The sequence below is a fragment of the Falco naumanni genome, chromosome 2 (assembly GCF_017639655.2).
Source record: "Falco naumanni isolate bFalNau1 chromosome 2, bFalNau1.pat, whole genome shotgun sequence".
Lineage (NCBI taxonomy): Eukaryota > Metazoa > Chordata > Aves > Falconiformes > Falconidae > Falco > Falco naumanni.
In genome coordinates, this window is record NC_054055.1 from 76,616,783 (window position 1) to 76,638,456 (window position 21,674).

The following is a 21,674-nucleotide window of genomic DNA, read 5'->3' on the forward strand; positions in this document are numbered from 1 at the left end:
TTTCTTTTAAAGCCTGAGACTGCAGCTGTGCTGAAGCGCACTGTTGAGGCTCTTATGGAGAGAGGAGCCATTGTGAGGAACCTAGAGAACCTGGGAGAAAGGTCTCTACCCTACAAAATCTCCAGGCACAATGAGCGCCACAGAAGAGGAGGGTATGCATGATGTGTTTTTTCCTTAAAATCCTTTAAGTGCTTCTTTTAAAATGTACATAAGTAACTGTCATGGTTTGGTCTTCCTTGTGCTTTTTGGGAGTACGCCTGTAATGTCTGTGATCTCAGTAAGGTGTTGTGTGGCTGTTTCTGCATGCGTGTGTTTTTGCTTTGAGTGTTTTGTGTCTTTTATTCTGTGGTGTTGGCTTTTTGTCAGCCTTTGGTTGTGTTACAAGTAGCCTGAGTCCAGGCTTGCAGAACTGCTTTCCCCAACATACACAATGTCATTTTAACATAACTGTTTTCCAAGGTAGTCAGGCTGTTTGCTGATAAAAGCCATACTTAGTCTGCTGGCTGCTAATTGCTGGTCTGGTTCTTTTTCTTCGGTGCATCTGAACTAAATGTTAATTACTATGTGTACCCTGTAAGACTTGCTTGTGTTTCTGATGCACTTTTTGTTATGGGTGTTAAAAGATGACAGTGTGGGTTACGGGAAGTGCTGTCAATGTAAATGAAGCTGTGAACAGACCTCTCTGTCGCTGGGCTCTCCCCCGGGGCAGGAGGAAGGTGCTGTGGATGTATCCCTGCTTGCTTACCCCGTGTGGTGTTGCTCCTTGGGGCTAACTCCGACATGGATGCTGGCTCTGGGAGGATGGAGAAGTGTTGCTAGGCAACGCGCACTGCGCTGGGGCTGCCTGCCCTAATCAAAATAACAATTAGTGATGTGCGTCTCCTAATCCCAGTAATGCAACTGTGTGTCCATCTGACCTGCCTCTCCCATGGGGGGTGTTTGGCGCTGGAGGAGGTGAGGTGACTCCAGAGGTGCAACCTTCTACAAAGCCCTTCTTGAACCATCTCCCCAGGGGTGACTCATGGTTTTGCTCCCTCTTCTGTGGACCTCTTCATTCTCCTTGGAGTGGGAGTGGTGACAGCTGCCAGTTAAGGCAGACTGACAGAAAAGGTAGGGGAAGAAACCTCCACCACGTGCCTCTTACTTAACCAAAAGCAATGGTGATGTGGCCATGACTGTCTTGCACTTCTGCTTCTTGGTGACCTTCACAACAAGGCTTGATCCTGCCAGTTTTGCATTTTAGGATGAGGTCTTGCTGCCTACACACAGGAGCTAATCAAAGCCTTGCCTTAGGACAGAATTGCTAGTTACCTCATCCTGTTGGAGTAGAAGCATTTTATAAACATTAAAGTCTTTTCCAATGGCTTCAGCAGAAGAAGGAGCTGGTGTTACTCTCCTTGTACAGGTAGGGAGCTAAGGCAGAAGGACTAAGATCCACTAATTTTGGATGCTGAAGTCGAGACTTTTGGCTTCTGGGTTCCACCCCCAACAACCCCCTTTCCAAGAGTACTTAGTACTCTCTAACATTTCACCACTTCGGATGACAGTTCCTGCTTGGCTTGGGTGGCAGTACTCCTGCAGTTCAAGTCCTGGGTTCTTCAACAGGGAAACCAGGCCAGAAGACTGTAACCAGCATCACAAGTACCGTGTAGCAGACATGAATAGAAGCCATTTCTCCAGGGGATCTTTCAGATGTGCAAACTAGCTTAACTCATTTACTGTAGTAGATTAGCTATTTAATAAGCAGGACCAGGAGATCTGTAGGCTATAACCCTCTTCCTGGAAGAGTCCTCGGAGCAGACATATTTTGTGTTCTGAATGAGGCAAGGTTTTAGTAGCAAATAATTGTGATTGTGTCTTGAAACACAGGTGGGAAGCCATCAGATTACTGTCACTATCGCTGTTCCTCTTCCACCTCCCAGTTCAGTTGTCTCCAGATACTGAGCAGTCATTCTGCTTGCCCTGGATTTGGATCCTTTGTATTTGAATATGACAGTTCCCTTCTGTAAGTTCCTTGGCTTCTTGAAAGGGAGAAGTCATTGAGAGAGAGTATTAGAGGAAGTGGTTCTTTTGTGTGCTTTTAATTGGAGAACTCAAGTTCAAGAGACATGAGATACTACAAGGTGAACCAGCAGGCAGTTTCAGTACCTGGTAATGCAGGGGAATTGTATTTCTGTAGATTTTGCTGGGGAGACTACAGTTCAGTGTGCAGGCATTGTGGATTCCTGGTATACCATCCAGGATTTTATATGGTCTGGAGAGTAAGTTACTCAGGTTATTAAATATAATCTAGGAATAGGAAGTGAAAAGTCAGTTCTTGATCCACCTCGTAAAATCAGGCAGTTTTACTTTACAGCATCTGCAAAAAGTAATTTTTTAACAGGACTCAGTTAAAAAGGCGAGAAAAAAAAAAAAGGCTTTTCAAGATACCTCTCTAAACTGAATACACCTGCACTTACTAAGAAATCCTGAGGTCTTTTCTCCTTCATTGTAAATTTTTAATTCTGTCTGTGTTCACTTTCTTAGCAGGTTGGTGTAGAGTGGTATATTTAGTACAGTGTGTGTCACCTTTTCCTTAGTCTGGACTTTTTCTGAAGTAACTGAAAGGGTTTCTATGAGAGTGCAAATGATACTCTTGTGTCTGGGGCGGGGAGCATGTTAAATATTTCAAAGCTTTTCATTTTGAGTTTTTTTGTTTGCTGCTTTTTTTTTTTTTTACTTTTGTGCTCTTAGCAGAGCTTCAGCTGGTTTATTTTCCAGTAGTATGGAGGTGGTTGGAGACTTAGAATGTACACTGAATCTGTTGCTTTGTTGGACCTCCTGGCTGGTGAATTATATGAAAAGTAGTGGAACACAATATTTGTAGCAACAACCTATGAAAATTAGTGCGATACAATAGTCATGGCATGGGTCACAGCTTAATAGTGTGTCCTTAGAGACACCGCTTGTCCTAATGACCACTGCATGAACTGTCTTCCCGTCACTCAGAATGGCATGGAATCCCCCCACCTGTTAGGGGTGTTTGCCTGGAAAACAGAACAAAACAAAGCAATCTTCCTCACCAGCATAATGAGGCTAGCTTTGCTCCCTTATAAAACTCCTGGTGCTGTCCAAGCTGTGTCTCTTAACCTCAAACCAAGGGCCATCAGTAGGCCAGCACCAGCTATTTGCAGGTCAGTTGAGGCCTGCTCTGTGGCATGCCTAGTAGTCATCCTCCTCTCAGGCTTTTGCTGTATGTTTTTCTTCATTTACTTAATTCCATTTTTAACTGTGTTTGAAGTCTTTATATACAGCATATCATAAAACTGAGTGATTGACAGTGAAAGGACATGCAAATACCATGTGCACGGCCAAGCTACTGCTGGACTTAGCCAGGTTTTGGTAGTGTCTTTAGTAAACAGTGAAGAATTACACTGGAAAATACATATTTATAAGTCAATAGGGAGGATAGTGTCTCCTTAATAAAGTGTTTTTTCCCCTCTGAGTTCTGTAGTGCTTCAGCATCATCTGTCTCAGATGTGCCTGTAATGCAGTATATTACAAATTTAAGAATATCCAGGAGACTTTACAGAGAATGAGAATTTTACTGCCAATTGATCTGTAAAGCTGCGATTGTTTCAAAGCCTGCCATAGGGGATTGTGGCCCACAGCTGTCACTGGAATGAGCACTTTTACTCTCTCCCAGGCAGCTCTGAAGGCTTCAGATCATACATATAATTGACTTGTTTCTTCCTAGGAGATTATATTCAGCGAGCAGGTGGTGCATGTGCATTGAGGGTATATTAAAACAAATTCAGGTCTTTCTCTGAAATGCACCTCTTTTGGCAGAAAGCACCTTCCCTTTTTTAAAGACCTGATTTTAGACAGCTTTTGCATTTAAGTAAGCATGAAAATAGTGTGTTTCAGGAACTGTTTGGGTAAGTCTGAAGAATCAAACTTTTAAATCACTGGTTTATTGATATTTTAAATGGAAGTTGGTTTGGCTACCAATTCACATTTAGGGTATTAATTGCTGTAGTAGAGCATTAATATTTTGGTTTTAAAGTATTTAAGAGCATGATTCAAGTAACATCTCACAAAATTGTAGCAAATGCTATTCACCTTATAGATGAATAAAATGTGACAACCACATGTTGGTTCTAGTGTGGATTAGGTGTGTAAATTTAGTGAGGCACTGAGCCTGAGAAACTTGCCCGTGGTGGCAGTGTCTCTGATTAAAAAAAAAAAAAGTGGAAGAATGTCAATAAGGTTTACCAACTTTTTCTCTTACTGAGCAATAGATTTGTGCCAAGTATTTGTTTTACTAGCTACCACTTGTTTATAATTTTTTATGAGTTGTATTTAAATTGCTTTTCACATGATGCGTTTTTTTTGAAATATTGTATTACATGTATCAGGAGGTGCTTATTTCTGGAACAAATAAAACTGAACTGATTTAAATAAGGTGTGTACTAGTATTTGAATTCAAGGAATGTTAAACTCTGGATTTGTTTGCTGTTTAAGATGGTACAGAAGCATTGAATCCCTCAAAGCAGCTTTCACATAAAGGGTCCAGCCTGAGGCTGGGTGATGACATTGCAGAGCTGTTGTGCATATTTGGTTAGTGCTAAAGTGGAGAATATTGCAACTGCTTGTAAAATGATAGATCTCAGCAGCAATCTGGGTTTGCACTTTGTGGCGTACCTGTTTTCTTTGGCCTTCCCAGGGTATGCCTAATCATATGCTTGTGAGGCTTCATGCTTCAGGGCATCAGATAAAGGAGGTGGTTTGGGGGACGTGGTTGGTATGTAGGATATTTTTACTTTAGGGGAGATGGTACAAGGGTGGCTGCAAAACAGATTTGAATTTTATATTTTAAAAAAAAAAAACTCCTTTGGGAAGGTAATTTTTTGCAGACCAGGCATCTATTGAACTGGAAGAAGCTATGACAAGGGCTTTGGGGAGAAGAAAGTGTCCAGGTGTAACTGGGTTTTGAATACTGGATACCTGGCTATGCTCTAGAGATTTGTGGTTAGTGATTTTATTCCACTCTGCCCCTCCAAATGTTGCTTCCATTCTTATTTCTGTTATTTCTATTAGAGAAAAAGATGATATACATCATCCTGGTCAGTGCTCAGATTTCGTAAGGCTTTGCAAATTGGTAGAGCACTGTGACCTTTCTCTTCTACTTTGTTTTGTGTATGTGTGTGCTTTCCCCTATTAAATCTACCTATAATACGGTAATGTTTTTAGAGCTTTGCCCCCACATTTTTATTATTTCATTTACTTCATTTGTGAGTTCTTCAGTTAAACTATAATTCTGATTATTCACAACAGTTTCCACATTCTATTTGCCAGTTTTTCATAGCCTTGTTATTTTTCCCTTTCAAATTTGATTTCTAAAAGATGGCAATTTTCTTTTGTTATTTACTTGCTTGTCTGTTAATCTTTTCGTTTTGCTGTTCACTTCCAGTTATCTCATCAGCCCACTTGTTCTCTGAAATATCAAACTCAGGTTTTACTTTTGTTCTTGCTGAAATGTATTTTGGAAGCTTATCTTAACACCTGCATGGGGAATTTTCTGTAGGTGGTGTGTGCAGGGACCCTGGTGATTGCCAGGGTCCACCGGGGAGTGTGGGTTGTATACCAACAGCATCTAATAGGATCAGGAGTCAGAAAATGCAGTTGCAGTTTTAGTTGTGCTGTGGACTTGTGTGATGGGGGGAAATGGCAAGGCAAGGAGCTCCTTTCCCAAGGGCGCAGCATGCTGAACTCAACTTGGCTTCGAGACCCTGCAGCGCTGCGATTGCTTCCCAGCAGCTGGGATTCACCAAGCTTCAGTACCAGCTTCCCCTCTGCTATGGCGTGGAAAGCTTGGACGCTGTCCTGGCCTTCCCACAAATCACTCCCACCTCCTCTGGCTCGGTTAGGGTCTGACGTGGTTGGCCCTCCTGCAGGAGCACCTTGTGTTTTGCCGTCATTGTGGCGTGTGATGTGACGTTGCTTTGCCAAAGCACGTGCTTAGGAGAGGGAGCGTGACTTTTGTTTCTTGGTGCCTCAGTGGGCTAATGCACAAGGAATAGATAAATGAGTATTTCACTAACTGAGCATCATGTTGTTTAAGACCTTTGAATATTTTGGAAGCATAGCTATGTAAATTGTTACATGGTCAAACTTTTCTTCTGTCCGTAAAGTACCTGAGCTTAGGAACCGTACTTACGCAGCGTAGTTTTAAACAAGCAGCTTGTGACACTGTAGTATTCCATGTGGACAAGAGATGCTGAAGTGTCTTTCAAAAATTCACACTCTCTGAATAAAATTTTATTTATTTGTAAGAGTAAAATAGTAGTTACCCATCAGAATTGTTCTCCGGAGTGTTTACAAGATTTAACAACCCTTCTCTTCTCCCTACCCCCTAGTAAAATCTGAACTATTGTATAAAGGACTTCATCCTCCAGAAATGTACCGGCCTGTTTAGCTTCACTCCAGTGGAGTTTCTTGACGATTTTTATGGCTATTGAATACCAAAGAGGAGGAAAGAAAAATGGATGAAAAGGGTGGCAAGCTTTCCTTTTGTAATACCACCAAACTAAATGTACAGCTAATGCACAGCCTGTGTTGTTTCTGTTCAGATATTAGAACACCTCGATCTGTTACGGCAAAAAGGAGTTCTGGGTCTGTTATGCGCTTGGATGAGAACAAAACCAGTTTGAATATTTGAGTATTATGCACATTTGTAGTATTTTCTGCTATATTGATTGTCTTCTTCCACTAGATGGGGCTTTCTTCATTGATGAGTTGAACCATTACTTTTCCTTCAAATGTTTTTATCTACATGCACATACATGTAAGTGTGGATGTGCATCAAGTATCAGCCCTAAAATGTCGAATTTTTTTTTCAGTCCACCTTACCTATGAGAGTGCACTTTGCGATTTTGATATGCAGCACCAGAGGACATGGTGCTGTGCAATAGTTTGTTATGTAGAGGCGCTAGTTCTGAGGCACTAAATTGTGTAGCATCCGTGTGCAAGCACATGGATTAAATGTGATGGCTGCTCTCAAATAGTGGACTTGGTGGGAGATGGGAATTAGTCACCATTTTTGGGGTTTTTTTTTAAAGCTGTAAATTATACAGGAGGCAGAGAAGTGACACAAGCAGAATTAATACTCGCTGTGTAACTTCAGCCCTGCTCATAAAAATTTTGCAGACTTCCCAAATGCTGCCCAGTGAGCATGACTTTTTCAAATACTCAGATATGTCATGCTGGTTTCTCTTTTGCAGTATAGCAGTATTTTTTTTTTATTTTCTGCAATGCTGCAAAATGTCTTTCCATTAGTTAGTTAGCTTAATAACAGGCATTTGTGTATAGAATTTGGCAAAAGAGATTTCTAAAGGCTGTGGATGGTAAAATGTATTTTTCCCTGGAGTACTTGCTCATTATGGATCATTTGTGTCATTGCTGTGGCACAGTCTAGTTACTAAGGTACCAGCCTTTGGTTTTGATCTGGTACTTGCCCATTGCTGTCCTAGTGATTTTCAAGGGACTTCTGTCTATTCCATATGCATTTTTCAAAAGCTAAAAGGAACACGATGTGAAAAGCTAAAAGGAACATGTGTACTAGTCCTTCCAGCTACAAAGTTATAATCCTTCTGAGCATGAACTTGCTTGCCTGCCCTGCTGAGGAAGGGTAGTTACCATAGGAGTTGAGAAGACAAACAAACTCTCTCTCTTCAGAGAAATGCAGTGGTCCCAAAGATGAAGTGATCATTCAGGTAGCAAAAAACTTCATTTATTTAGGATTACCTTAATGAGACGTTAATGAACCAGTGTCCAGCTGCTCTCACATGAGTGCCACAGTTTGCTTTCCTCCAGGTAGTTTCCTGTTTCCCTGTTCAATGCCTGAACACTTCCTTTCCTTTCTTATCTTCCACCTCCCCATTGGGGAGGCTTACGTACTCTTACTGCCACTATGTAAAGAAGAAATTTAAGCATACAGGCATTTTTGGGGCACAACCGTGGGACCACTCAGCCTCTTCCAAGTCCACCATACGTGTACTTTTCCCTTGGCTCCCCTGGCTGACAGTCGTATTCTAGGAGGATTTAAAAGTGAGTTTTGATCCAAGTGCTTTTCAGAGTTTTTTGAAGTCATAGACTGTCCATTTGAAAGCAAAATATTTGAGTATCCGTAGGACTGAAGGTTCAAGCAGTTTCTGCCTTGAATATGTTAAAAAGCACAAATGAAACCTGGCTTCCCCTCCCTCTTTTTTTTTTTTGTCTTTTTTTTCCCCCCCTCTCATATGCAAAGGCTTTATTTGAGATCATATGATATTGTAATTTTTTTCCAGCTAATGCATTGTTTTAATATGTCTCAGTCTGCTCTCCTGTATTTACATCATCCTTCTGTTTGCAGTTGAGCTGGATGACAAATAACTGTGGTCTCACACTGAATCAGTGGAATTTTCCTGCATTTCTCCCCTGATGGCCGACTCCTAGAAGCCCTAAATGCTTTTGCATTTTTGCTTGCAAGAATGAGGTGGTTTCCCTCCTGCATTCCTGTATTTTTCCCTGTCTTTAAGTCTCCCTGGGATTTGGTTTTGTTTACTACACAAACAGTAGCTAGTGTTGCGTATTGGGTCATAGATCACTGCCTGAAATTAAGGTTGCTGCATGACTTATTGAGGGTGGGTTAAAAAACCCCCGTAGCCTCAAGACAGCTGATTTAAATATGTGTATTTAGGGGGAAGGGGTTCCATATCTCCTCTGGGATTGCACTGTGAATTGTGTTTGGTTATTGCTTCTACAGCCGTTAGTTTCTTCTCTTTCTTTAATGAAGAAATTGTATTTTTTACACTGGCCCTCTTTTCCTTCTATCTTTTTCAGCACAGGAAGGCACTCGTTGCTTGTTAACGTTGAAGAGTGGTGGTTGTTTTTAAAAACTCACATTGTCCCCAATTACTGCAGTTTTGTATCCTCAGATAAAATACCTATTCTGCAAGGAGTCATAAAGATATGCTGTAACAGCTCATCCTCCCATCCCCCCCTTCTCCTTCAGTTATCAACAGTGCGTCAGTGGAAATTTCCACCCTTTGCTAATGTGAGAGAAAGCACAAAGTTGCAAAGCAGCCTTTGGAGAAAAAAACCACCACACTATTGCTGTTTTAGGAGCACAATGAAAAGCAGCATACGACTTGCAAGCACAAGTGAAATTAAATGCTCGAGAAATGGGACTAAAATGGTGCAGCAAAGAGCCCAGATTGCAATACAAATAAATGCTCTTGCTAAGGGAAGGGGCGTGAAAGCGGTGGTGGATTGCCAGCTAGAATTTCTCCCCCATCCTGCTTTCTGTTAGTTGCACCTGTGAGGGGGTTTGGAAGGCTTCTCCCCAAGGTGAAGAGTTAAGTGTCATCTGTTGAATTTACCAGTGGCTTTTAAAGGCTTTAACAGAAAATACGACTTTCCCTTTTTAAGGGTTATGTATCCATCGGAGGCTGCTGTGCCGTATTTTGAATGAATTAACCAAGATTAAAAATTGTTTATCTCCTTAAACTTTTAACCAGGTAGGATCTATTAATTCTTGAGAGCAGAAAATAGTAGGTGGTTCAGTTTCTCAAATATATTAAGCCAAATCCTGTTCCCCATTGAAGCTGGTGAGGATTTGCGAGGAGGACTGAGCCCATCACAGTTCCTCCAAATCCTTCTTGAGGCACGTTGTTCCTGTAGCTCTTGGTAGCCCTGCTGCAGTCAGAGGAGCAGCACCTTCACTGACGTGACCTGGCACTGCTCCCTTGGCTTCAGTGATGCTCGGCCGCAGCCCACACCAGCTGGGCATCTGTTCTGGAGGACTCGTTCCTTCAGCATGGGCTGCAGGGAGATATTTTTTTTTGCCATCAGACCTCTCACGTACAAGAATTCAGTGCTTCAATCTGGTCTTTCTGAAAAAGATTTCAGAGATAAATCATGTCTATTAATGTAGGTGCCTATGTAAGCGTTTCAGGATTAGGATGTCTGGCTAAGGAGAAGCATCTTTGCTGTGTTTTCCACAGGTGGATTCCATGGCTGTGCAGTAATCCAGCACGTGCTGCTTGAGTCATTTCTGGCCTGATGGGTCTCCTCTGTGTGTAATGTTTTCTGATGTAATACACTTAGCTGGATGAAAATGAACTCAATGCAGCATGAAGAATATGAGTGTGTCTGTTGTTTATGACCCCATCTCCTGTTTTTCCTGTTTGGACTCCCATTTCAGCTTCTGGTCTTGGGGACTTGCCCTCCAAGATCACCTTTATGAAGGTGGACTGTGATGTTCATGCTATAGTTGACTTAGTAAGAATCCATATGCCTTGCAGAACAAAGTCCTCTCTGTGAGGTACAGTTTTTAAATCAGACTGGGATGCTTGATCCTGCTTGGGTAATACGACTTCATTTAAGGGATATCACGTTCAGGTTATACTGATGCTTTATGGGGAGGTGTGCTTGAGTGGACTAGGAGGAAAGAGGAGCTTTAATAAGAGGATGTGTAAAGATTAAAGTGAAATAGCTAGGTGGGAAGTGCTGTACTTTTAGCCTTTAAATTACTGATAGTCTTAAAATTGAGGTGAGTGGTTAGTTGTCTTCAGCAGGATTTCTGAGAAAGTTGCAGTGTCCTTTTACTGTACTGTAGCTAGTGCCATGCCAAATGCTGGATACAGCTCTGTTGACAGCACTGGTTTGGTTCATTCACAGCATTTCAAGGGAAGAGGGATGGCCAGTGACATGGCTCACTCATCTCTTGCATTAGTATGATGGCTGGCACTAGGTCGCTTATAACTTGCAGAAACAGTAGATGTGATGTTGCTAGTGAATTTAAGGTACACCTCACATTAAGAGAAGGGATCTGAATTTGCATATCTGAGATTAAGTTAGTACACAGTTGTGTCCCTTGTCTGAAATGAGGCTCATGAAGTGCAGTATGCCTCTTTGCTTATTTGGGTGTACTGGAGTTTTAAAAGCCTCTTGCAAAATTATAGTTGAGGTCATGAAGAAGGTGCAGTTCTTCAGGAAGGGAGTTTATTGCAAATGTAAACTGGGTGACCTACAGATATTCATGGGGAGCAACGTTCTCCTTCCCATAGGTAAGCGGTTGGCTTTTTCTTTATGGACGTCAAAGATAGCTGTGTGGTGGACACAAAGTGTTTCCCTGGAGCAGTGTGTTTTAGACGTGCTGTGGATGTGTGGAAGTAAGACCCTTCCAGTCCCACCAAGGTCAGCACAGCAGTAGGCTCATCAAGTCCCAGCTGTGCAAGTGAGCATTGCCTGTACACAGCTTCAAGGTCCTGCCCTCAGATTGAAAATTTAAGCCATGTTTACATCAAAGATGTGCCTAATTTGGGATAAACCTATCTCCTTGGGTTTCTTTTGCTGTTTTTGTTTGGTTGTGGTTTTTTTTTTTAATACTTCCATTCAGCTCTGAAGCAGAACGTTAAAGGAAAAAATGTGCCTTTATGTATATAGGCTTGAGATGTTTCACGCTGGCATCTGTTCCGCAAAGAAACAATGTTGTGAATTCAAAGGAGGATGATGCATGTTGTAACTGAATGTGCCACCCTGCCTTTTTTTTAAGACTGTTCAAATCAAGATGTGGAAATTAATGGAATAGGTACAAGAAGAGAAAGCTCTCTTCAGTCTCCTTGGGTAAGCAGTGCCGTACAACAAAGAAGAGTTCAGGCTGAGCCTGCTTCAATTGAACTTCCCTTATTTGAAACCAAGATAACAGCTTTTATTTAAAACAATTGTGGTACCAAAATGCAGGGGGAAAAATAGAAAGGTTCATTTAAGGTATCCTACAGAATAGTTACTTGAATTAAAGTTGCTGCACTACAGGTATTTTTTTATTTTACTCTGTGTATGTTTCTCATTGCAGGTATTTTTTGATAGACTTAGAGGGTCCACCTTCGATTGTATCGACCATGATGGAACATTTAGGACGGGATATTGATGTAATTAGACGTGCTTTTGTAAAGTATCCTCCATCAAAGACAGAAGAATGCAGTGGCATAATCCCAGTCAACTATGAAGATAAACTAAAGGCCAAGAAGTGAATATTCCAAATAGCATGTTTGAAAACTTTACAGATTTTTTTCTTTTTTGTTCCTGCTGTGGAAAACAATTATGATAACTGATGTTCATCAAAAACAATCTATTTTGGCCATGATGTGTGTGTGGCATAGTACATTATCTTAAATTACTGTAATATTTGAGAGTGTGTTTGTTTAAAATAATTTGAATAACATAATCTGTATGTTTATCTTGATATTTGACAACTCTGAAAATTGATTTTCTTTTCTCTTAGAGCATTACATTGATAATGAAGATTTATCCATCAACAGAATGCTAAAAATAGCATTCTTTTCCAAAGACAGATTACTTCAGAATATGCATATTTACATAGGGGATTAAGAAGTCTACAGTGTAAATATAGCAGTATAGGATGTGATTTGTTGGAGGTTTGGGGTTTTTTTGCTTGTTATTGGAAAAAGGTAATAAAAGCGTGATTAAAAATAAAATGACTCTTTTTTTTTTTTTTAAAGCAGAAAATGTACAAGAAGAAATAACTTACACTGCCAAAAGACATGTCATACTTCTTTCTTTAAGGTAATAACTCTATTCAAAGTACCGCCAAAAAATTGTTCTCTATAGAAAAGGCCAGAAACTGCCAGGTGGCAGATTAGAGAATAACCATGCTTATGTATGAACAGAAGAATAAAAGATCCTTTGTTTTACCATCAGCTAGACCCAGGTGTACATTTCAAACTGAGGAAAACTTCATGACAAAAATCCTTAATGTGTATTTTGTCTGTCTTTTGCTCTTGTGAAAATGGGAGAAAAAGCAATGCACATGAAAGATGTCACTGATGTAGTATGACCTCCTGCAGGTCTGGCACAAATTCATTAGTTGCCAGAGGGTCTCCGTATTTCCCCCATGCTACTGAAGGAATGCACTGGTCATTTCTCCTTCTGAAAGCTGTATCTGTAGAAGAAAGTAAGTTGATGGTTACGCAAAGAAGATATCCCTTACCTGAATGAGCTCCATCTAGAAGCTACCACCTCTGGTGCTCCAGCTTTGTGTGTTGCTGAAGGGAAGGCCAGCCTGCCAGCGGCCAAGGCCAGGTGCTTAGAGAGCTGTGACAGGTCTTGTTGTGACTACTCTAGCATGCTATTTCATCACAGGTTCGTCTTTATTTCTTTTTTTTATTTTATTTTTGGTGGAGATAGCTGGGTCATTTTGGCAGGGGGATGCTGCTTTTTTTTTTTTTTTTTTTTTCTTTTGGGTGCAGAACTTTGCGGGGGGGAAGTCAACGTTTCTTCTGAGTATATTGGTTTGTTAAAGGAAAAAGTACATTAGAAAAATAAAACCTTCTGTACAACTTTATTTAGGAGACATGAATGTGTGTATTTTTGTAGGTTTGGATTTTTTTTTCTGGGTTTATATCTCCTTTTCTTTCAAGAGCAGACTGTCACATTTTGTCTCCTGTTTCCTGGAAAAAACGTTGGGAGAACAGAGGGATTGCACTACATGCTTACTGAAGCTGGGTTTTATATAAGGTGTGGTTTTATTTTTGTATTTAGTGAGTTTTGATCATGTGGTTGCTGTCTGCCCCGTTGTCTACTCCAGGCAGAGCTTTTCTTATTGATGATTTTTGCTTGTAGGACAGACCTTCCTCCCATACAGGTGTGAACTTAGCCGGGAGGAGCCATGGGTTTGTAAGTCTATGCCATGGGTTTGGCTCCCTGAGCTGCCCTTTTTCGTGGGCTACTGAAAATTCGGATTCTCAGCATAGGAAGTGCAAACTACTAGTAGGCAAATACAGAATGCTTTAAAAAATGTGTCTTACTTTGGAGTTTCTCAGGAGCTTTTCTTTAAGTGAAAAGTGAACAGAAAGCCTGTAGTTTAAAGTCACTATGCCTCTGGCTAGGACTTTGGGCCCTAGATTTCATTTGAGTAGAAAGGAGAATATATAAGCTTTCAACTTCCCAAAATGAAGGTGGTCAACAGAGGCTGTACAGATACAAATGTTGTGTGTTTGTCTTTATTCAATTTCCTTTAGCATGGTGTTAAATTTTGCATTTCATTTGTTCCAATTTCTAGGTTGATGCCTGCATTCAGTAGGAAAACCCTAGGTGCTTGTTAGGGACGGACCTGTCAGCTTATTATTAAATATGTGACATTATTTTTTTGTGAATCAGGACCGTTGGTCAGTCAGGCTTTTGTGCCCTTCTTTTCCGTGGAGCCCATTTCTGATCTTGACAGAAGAATGGTGGATGTTAAGGGCAGAAGACTTGGGCTCCTGTGTCCATCTCATCCCAAGAGAGGATCGGCAGTAGCGTATCTCTCAGAGCCACGGCAGATCCTGTTTTCTGAAGTACTGACCGTACAGAGGGGAGTGACTGAAAGTCTTTGCATTCGGGATGGAAACAATGACCACTGAAACCAGTGGCCACAAGCAGAGCCGTGCTTGCCGAACTGGCGCATGATTACATAAGTGCTAGTGCTTTCTCAGCAGCAGGATTTATTTATAAAAGGTCTGCTGAATAGCTGGCTCTCAACTGGATGTACTATTTTCTTCATAATTGATAGTTTCTAATATGAACTTTTTTTTTTTTTAATGGGGGGTGGGGGAGTCAAAGGAAGGAGCCTTGGTTTGCAATTTGTTTAGCCCAGTCAGCCACCCAGACTGGTAGTTAGCTATTTTGGGAAGCTAATGCATAACAGTGTGCGCCTTCTCTCTCAACGCAGGAATGGACACAAGTCTATCGGAAGATCTGAACAGTTCTGGGTTTGAGCAAACAGTCTCAGTTGTGCCGTGGAGGAAAGTGCGTAACTGTACCATGAATGATCATAAATTCTCCCTGGAGAGGAAAGGAAACCATAGAACATCTTCCAGATGTATTTGCCTTTTTGATTGTCGATAGCTGGTTTGTCCCACTGGGCTGAGAGCAACTCTCCATCTCCAAGAATAAAATTTCAGGATGCTATGTGGTGTTGCTGGAGAGCCAAAATAATCTTGTCCAGCCAAACCATAGCCAAATAGCTAAAATGTCAAATTCCATTGGTATTCCCAGAGACCTAAACAGTTTGAATGCCAGTACTTTAAATTTTGTTCGCCAAAGGATCTGATAGTGAAGCTCTTCAACCCTTCCTTAGATTGTGTTCCCGAGTGTATAAAATCAGTAGTTTTGTGCTCCTAGATACTCTAGTTTTCTTGTTTGTGGATTGTGGAGGTACACAGAATTGGGGAAGTATTAAAATAACAACTGGCAGCTCTCCTGGCTCAGAAATGTTTTCTCTTCTCTGACTTAACCTTCAGCAAACAAATGAGCACACGTGGTTTTATGGTGAAGGTCTTAGGTATGTCTTCAATAACTCCTTGTTCCTGATCTTATCCCTCTCAGCTGAATCTTGCACTCAGGAGGTTTCTTCAGCAGACGGAGGGAGGGCACTGTGCTGTCAAAGCACTCTGCGGTGTGGCCCTTAGCTTGACACCAGGAAATTTGTGCTTGCAGGGATTTGCTCCCACAGACCGAGAGTGCATCTTCTGCACAGCTGGCTAGTCTGTCAAAATCCTGTTAGTTGATAGCGTGAGCTTAAAGAATTTCATCATGCTCAGTGTCAGCAGAATGTTTCTGTCACTAAATGTTTTAATGGCACTCTGAAAGTAATTTTTAGCTGGACTTCTGCTTTGGAGCTGCAGGCTGAGCTGGTTACAAGCAGCATGCAGGGATGTGTTGCTTTGGGAGTCATCCGAAGAGTAATTAGAATGGCAACAGTCGACATGAGTCATGGGCCCCTACTGTTGAATCTAGGCTTTGATAGCTGAAACATATCACCTGTCACTTAATGAGATCAGTTTCTGTTTAGCAAGTTGCTACACTCTGTTACAGAAGGAAGACTTTGAAATTTAAAGCGGTCCTGTTGGACTTAAGACATCGCCAGTCTGCCACACGCTGTTTCTGCTCAGAGAGGCTTGTAGGATCTGTCCAGCACTGCCAGTGTGTCCAGCATAAATGTTCAACTGCCCCCTAGATATTTTGAACTTGTGGCGTGTAATCATGGGCTTAAAAATCGTAAGTATTGTTTAAAATATGAAGTTCCTTATATTGACATTTCAGATCTTATGAATCACTTTTTTCAAACTTTGTTGCTGGCATGATTTTCGTGTAACAGCTGACTGAAGAGCTCTCAGAAAACCACAAGCTATAGCAATGAGTTGGTTGATAAATTCATTGGGACTGGTGCTATGTCCACCCACTGAAACAGAACAAGGGAAACTAAAAAGGGAATCGTTATTGTGTCCTTTCCTGGAATTCTGAAGTTCAGATATGATAAAAGTGAGAATTGGTGTGGAGCCAAAACATGCATTTTCCCAACTGCTGCACAAGGGAAAAATTAAAAATGTGTTACTCTGTGACCTATGTAATGTGTTGCTTGCTTAGTGCTGCCTCAACAGACCTTTAAAAACATGCAGGCTGCAGCTGGTGGACTACCTTTGGCTAATGATCTTCCTCTTTGCACAGCTATTTGTGCAGTGCTGTGGAGGAGTGGGAGAGTCACCACTTATTGAATGCTGGTTAAGAGGGGGAGTGATGCATTGACAGATCCAGTTCTGGAGTACTAAAGGTTGCCTTCTAAAAGCATTTTTAATGGGAGGTAATGTGCACTGTAAACCTGGGAGAGTTTTCATCCCTGTTGTTTTTGCACTGGGCTTAGGCTGCCAAGTCAACCTTGTTTGGTGAATGTCAACAGGCACATAGAAAATCTGCCGTATTAAAATCTTCAGCACATTTATGTCAAGGATAGTTTTGGGCAATAGTGCGGCTCCACTGGATCAGAGGCCTCTGTAGAAGCCACATGTAGGAGCATGTGTATCCTGACAGTACAATACACTTTCTCCCAAGGGGAATCCTTTACCCACCTTAGGAGGGTCTGCAGACTTCTGAACTCCTGTTGCTGAAGGCTCACATGACACTTCTGCTCATGGGCTTGTTGGTGCACCTTGGAGAATGCCTAACATTCAAGGCTCTCATGCAGACTGTGGTGATAAGCTAAGTTCAGCTCAATTTTCTGCTGAGACCTGACATGGAAGTTACATGCAGGGTGATAGAAAGCTTAAATTTTGAGTTTCCCTTCACAATTCACCTTGGAAGAAGCAGTGGGGTGAGGCAGGGTGGAGAAAGCCTGTTCCATACCCTGTGTGCTTGCAGGCTCTCTGCTCCACTCTTTTTGTATGTGATGAGCAGAATGAAAGTGTCATAAATAATCTGTTCTGTCTGTATGCATCAATACCTGGGAGATACATAACTGAGGAAAATGGAAAGAGCAGGATGTTTATTATCTTATTAATGCACAGGCAACATTCCCATTCTCTTGCTCAGTGAGTGGGAGTGTCGTGAAATAAACACTCTCACTTCTTAAATGTCAAGGAGGCAGGCACCTTAGAAGTGCTAATATCCGTAGCACTGGGGTGGAGGGGTGAGTTGGACTGAGCATCCCATTCAAGAGTAAGTGGCTGCAGCCATGGTCATAACAGACCACACTGGGTGAAAACTGTGGTGGAGAAGGGTGTTGAAGGAGTAAAGGGTCTGCGTGGAGAAGCCGAAGGAGCCCGTTCTAAGTACAGGCCACAGAGGCATGTAGGAATGCTGGGGGGGAGAAACCAAAGCGCATCCCTCCCTCCTGCCCTGAAGCAATCTGTATGTTTGCATAGAGGAGTGCTGGAAGCAGCTGGTGGGTATGTGTCTGTGCCCAGCATGCTCAAAGGGTAGACACAAGACTTGTGCTGAGTCAGCATGCTGGAGGAGAATCAAACCTAAATTGTTTGATCCTCCGACTTGCCAGCTATGAGGCAGGATAAGATATTGCAAGTTGTACCAGCCACTGGAAAGTGCAAATGGTTTGCTTTAGTAATCCCTGTAATCCCCTATAAATAAAGCCCTCCCCTATACTGATGAAAAAAATCTACGTAACAGCTACACCCAGCCAAAAGGGGGGGGAAAAAAAACAAAACAAGAAATGAACTAGTGCACTCATGATGCTGGTCAGATTCATCTGAGCTGCATTAGGAGAGCTTAGGATTTCTGCCAGAGGAAGGACGACTATCATTAGGAAGGTAAATCTGCGTAATCTTGGGCTGGAAAAGTAGTTTTCAAGAAACTCCAGACCCCGAGGCTTGCTTGCTTATGTGAGATGCAGGCTGAGTTGGAAGGTGGAGGGGCTGATGTATTGGGTCATGCTCAGCTACTCATTCAGGGGGACTCTCACCCTGGGGTTCCTACACTGACTGGCCTCCAGGTCAGTAGCAGCCACCTCCGCTTGGATGTAGTGGCTCTTCCATGTTCCACATGCGGAGGTAAATCACTGCTGGCTTGCTCTGGAACCCTTGTTAAGCTTTGATGAAAAGTGATTTAGTGGATCAGGCGATCAAGCTGCAAAGGGTTTCTCTGCTGGAGGTGGATGTACTGGCAGAGTTGCTGGGAGAAATTTGCACTGTGGCTGAAGGAAACTTTATTCTCTGGTTAGAGAACTGCAAAAGGACTGTCAACTGTTGATTGATGAGCCCAAGGTTTGGCTTTTAAAAATGTGTGTGTATTCATTCAGTGTGGACTTAGGTGCTTGGGGTTGTCCTGAGATCTTACCGTGTCTCAGCTGTGCTTTGGGCTGCAGTCCACAGGAGCTGGCAGAGCTGAGGTGACAGTAATGCCCATTTGATGGTTCTTGGATATGCCGTAGGGGTCATGGAGTGCACAGAGGGACATAGCTAGTGAGTGCTGGTGCTGCACCTACCTTTCTCCTTCCTCTTCCTCCTGTCCTGTCTCAGCCACCTCCCAAGAAGCACTCCCCCAATATCCTCTGCTACTGCTGCCCAGAGACTGCCAGCTCAGTCACCTGAACTTCTCGTAAGACCTGGGCTTAAATGTTGGCAGCAAGTGTCAGGGTTTCAGCTGGGATAAAGTTTATTTCCTTCTAGTAGCTGGTATATGCTGTGGTTTGGATTTCGGGTGAGAATAGCGCTGGTAGCACACTGGTGTTGCGGTTGCTGCTGAGCAGTGCTTACACCAAGTCAAGGACTTTTCAGCTTCTCACACTGCCCTGCCAGCAGGGAGGCTGGGGGTGCATGAGAAGGCAGGGGGGGACACAGCCAGGACAGCTGACCCCAGGTGGCCGAAGGGACATGCCACACCGTATGAGGTCATGCTGGACAAAAACCTGGGGGGGAGTTGGCGAGGGGGTGGCGGTGGCCTGCTGCCTGGGACCGGCCGGGTGTTGGTCAGCTCAGGTGGTGAGCAACTGCACCGTGCATCGCTTGTTTTGTGTATTCTTTTATCGTTATTATTTTCCCTTCCTTTGCTGTCCTATTGAACTGTCTTTGTCTCAGCCCAGGAGTTTTACCTTTTTCTCGATTCTCTCCCCCGTCCCCCTGGGGGGACAGTGAGTGAACGGCTGGGTGGTGGGTCGCTGCCTGCTGGGTTAAACCATGACAGTCCTTTTAGACACCCAATGTGGAGCTCAAAGGGTTGAGATAATGACAGATGTGACCAGAGCATGGTAAAACAAATTTGTTATAAGGATTCATTTTGTTTGTTTAATAGTCGCTTGTCACAGTGTTGATTTACTTGCTGTCAGAGTTGTTGCACTATCTGACACCTTACTGCCTGTATGTGTTCCCTCTTGCATTGTTTATCATCTCTGGCGGCTGGGTTAAGGTTATCATTTTGCTCTACTGTGTAACACTGGTTTATGATCTGATAAGATTACTGGTCACAAAACTAATGTGGTGTTTGTACCTGGCATTGCCATCATCTCTTTCTTTTGGAACCATCTTTTAGGAACTATTAATAGTTACACTTTTTACCTTTCCTCCTTGGAAAGCCAATCTGTGGGGGAGACAAGAGGGGACACTTTCCTCTGCTCCTTCACCTTCCCCTTCTCTTCGAGGCTAGTTACAATAGCTCTTGAAAATTTTTAATATCCTTGGATTTTCAAATCAGCATGTTCCTACTGCTATGTCTCCTGAATGTATTTCACATCTTGTTTAAGATTAAACAACTGTTTAAGAATACCACCCAGAGATCTGCCCTGAGCCTGGGTAGTTAAGAGTGGCAGGGTGTGTGGGATAGTTTGGGAAAGTACCTAGGACAGTGGACACCTCCAGTGTTTTGGAACTTCGCCCCTGAACAAGTGCAGAATCCTGAAAAGCTAGTAAAATATTTGGGAAAAGTATGCCGTCACCCTGGCAATTCCAGAGAGACACAAATCACTGCGACATGCTGGGGCCTGGCCCATGCTTACCAAGCCCTGCTCAACACTGTTGAGTACCCTCAAGGGGAAGAGAAGGTCTCTACATCAGAGAGCAACATGACAGGTACTGTGGCCACTCCAACCCCTGTGACAGGCACTGCAGCTGAGCCAGAGAACCAACCTGTGCCGGTAGCAGTTGCCCCTGTTCACAAGAAAAAATATTGGGTGCAGAAGTCAGCTCGTTTAGTAAGGGAAGAAGCTCCTATGAAGAAGGAAGAAGTGGACAAGGCAGGCTACTCTAAGGCAGGGCCATCAGAAGAAGAGGAGGAGGAAGAGGCAGAACTCATAAATGCGGCAGTAACCACCTGATCCCTGTCCCTAAGTGAGCTGTGAGATATGTGAAAATATTTCAGCTGTTGTCCAGGTGAGCACACTGTCACCTGGCTGGTCCGATGCTGCAATAATAAGGCCAGTAGCCTGGAATTAGAGGGTAGGGAAAGGGACACTGACAAAGCTGTTGGAAAAGGGGCACAAGCCCTCAGCCTCTGGAGGTGACTGCTGTCAGATGTGAAGGAAAGGTATCCCTTCAAGGAAGATGTTATATGTAACCCAGGCAAGCAGACCACCATGGAGAGAGGTATCCAGTACCTGAGGGAATTAGCCATACTGGAGGTGACTTATGATGACCTGGACAACAAGCAGTTATCCAGAGATCCAGATGAGGTCCAGTGCACATGACCCATGTAGCAGAATTTTGTGTGGAGTGCACCATCATCATATGCCAACTCATTGGCAGTAATGACTTGCAAAGATGGAGAAGGACAAATGGTGGATGAATTGACTGGCCAAGTGTCAATACAAAGGAAGTCTCTCATCCTCCCTATAGGCTTGCATCTTGGCTGTGGAGAAACTGTCCCGGGAGTTCCAGCAGTTCAGAGAATATGTCCTACTCCCCACCTGCACGGACCCGTATCTCAGCTATTAGGAGTAAGTGTTCCTCTGCCTAAGAGGGAGGAGACAGTGGGTACAGCCCACAAGCCACCTTGTGGTTTTGCCTGCATGACCATGGAGAGGACGTAAAGAAGTGGGATGGAAAATCTACTTTGACCCTAGAGGCACATGTATGTGCGTTGCAAGGAAAAACAATCGCTAAAGGGGATTCTTTGGGGAAACTTGCTGCTCCAGTTTCCAGTGGGCAGTTCCCCAGTCAGGGTAGAAGGGTTGATCTTACTTCTGATCTTAATAAAGGGACTTCTGATTTTTATTTACAAGAAGTGAGTAACGAATACTATGACCAGGACTAGAGGAGCCCTGTCTCCAGCCAGGGGACAACTGGGTTTATTGGACTGTGTGGATTTGATGGCCTGGCACGTCAGACCCACAGGAATATAAGGCTCTGGTGGACACCAGTGCACAGTGTACC

The 21,674-nt window shown here is 42.9% G+C and overlaps 1 protein-coding gene across 2 annotated transcripts in view; it reads left to right on the forward strand.

Annotated features, from left to right (window-relative positions):
• Window positions 1-12,521, forward strand: part of MRPS6 (mitochondrial ribosomal protein S6) — a 47,048-nt gene extending 34,527 nt beyond the window's left edge. For both annotated transcript variants that reach the window (XM_040585009.1, XM_040585010.1), the window contains exons 2-3: window positions 13-152; window positions 11,879-12,521. In XM_040585009.1, coding sequence (XP_040440943.1) covers window positions 13-152; window positions 11,879-12,056 — 318 coding nt within the window. In that variant the 3' untranslated portion in view covers window positions 12,057-12,521. The remainder of the gene's footprint in view (window positions 1-12; window positions 153-11,878) is intronic.
• The last annotated feature ends 9,153 nt before the right edge of the window (window positions 12,522-21,674 follow it).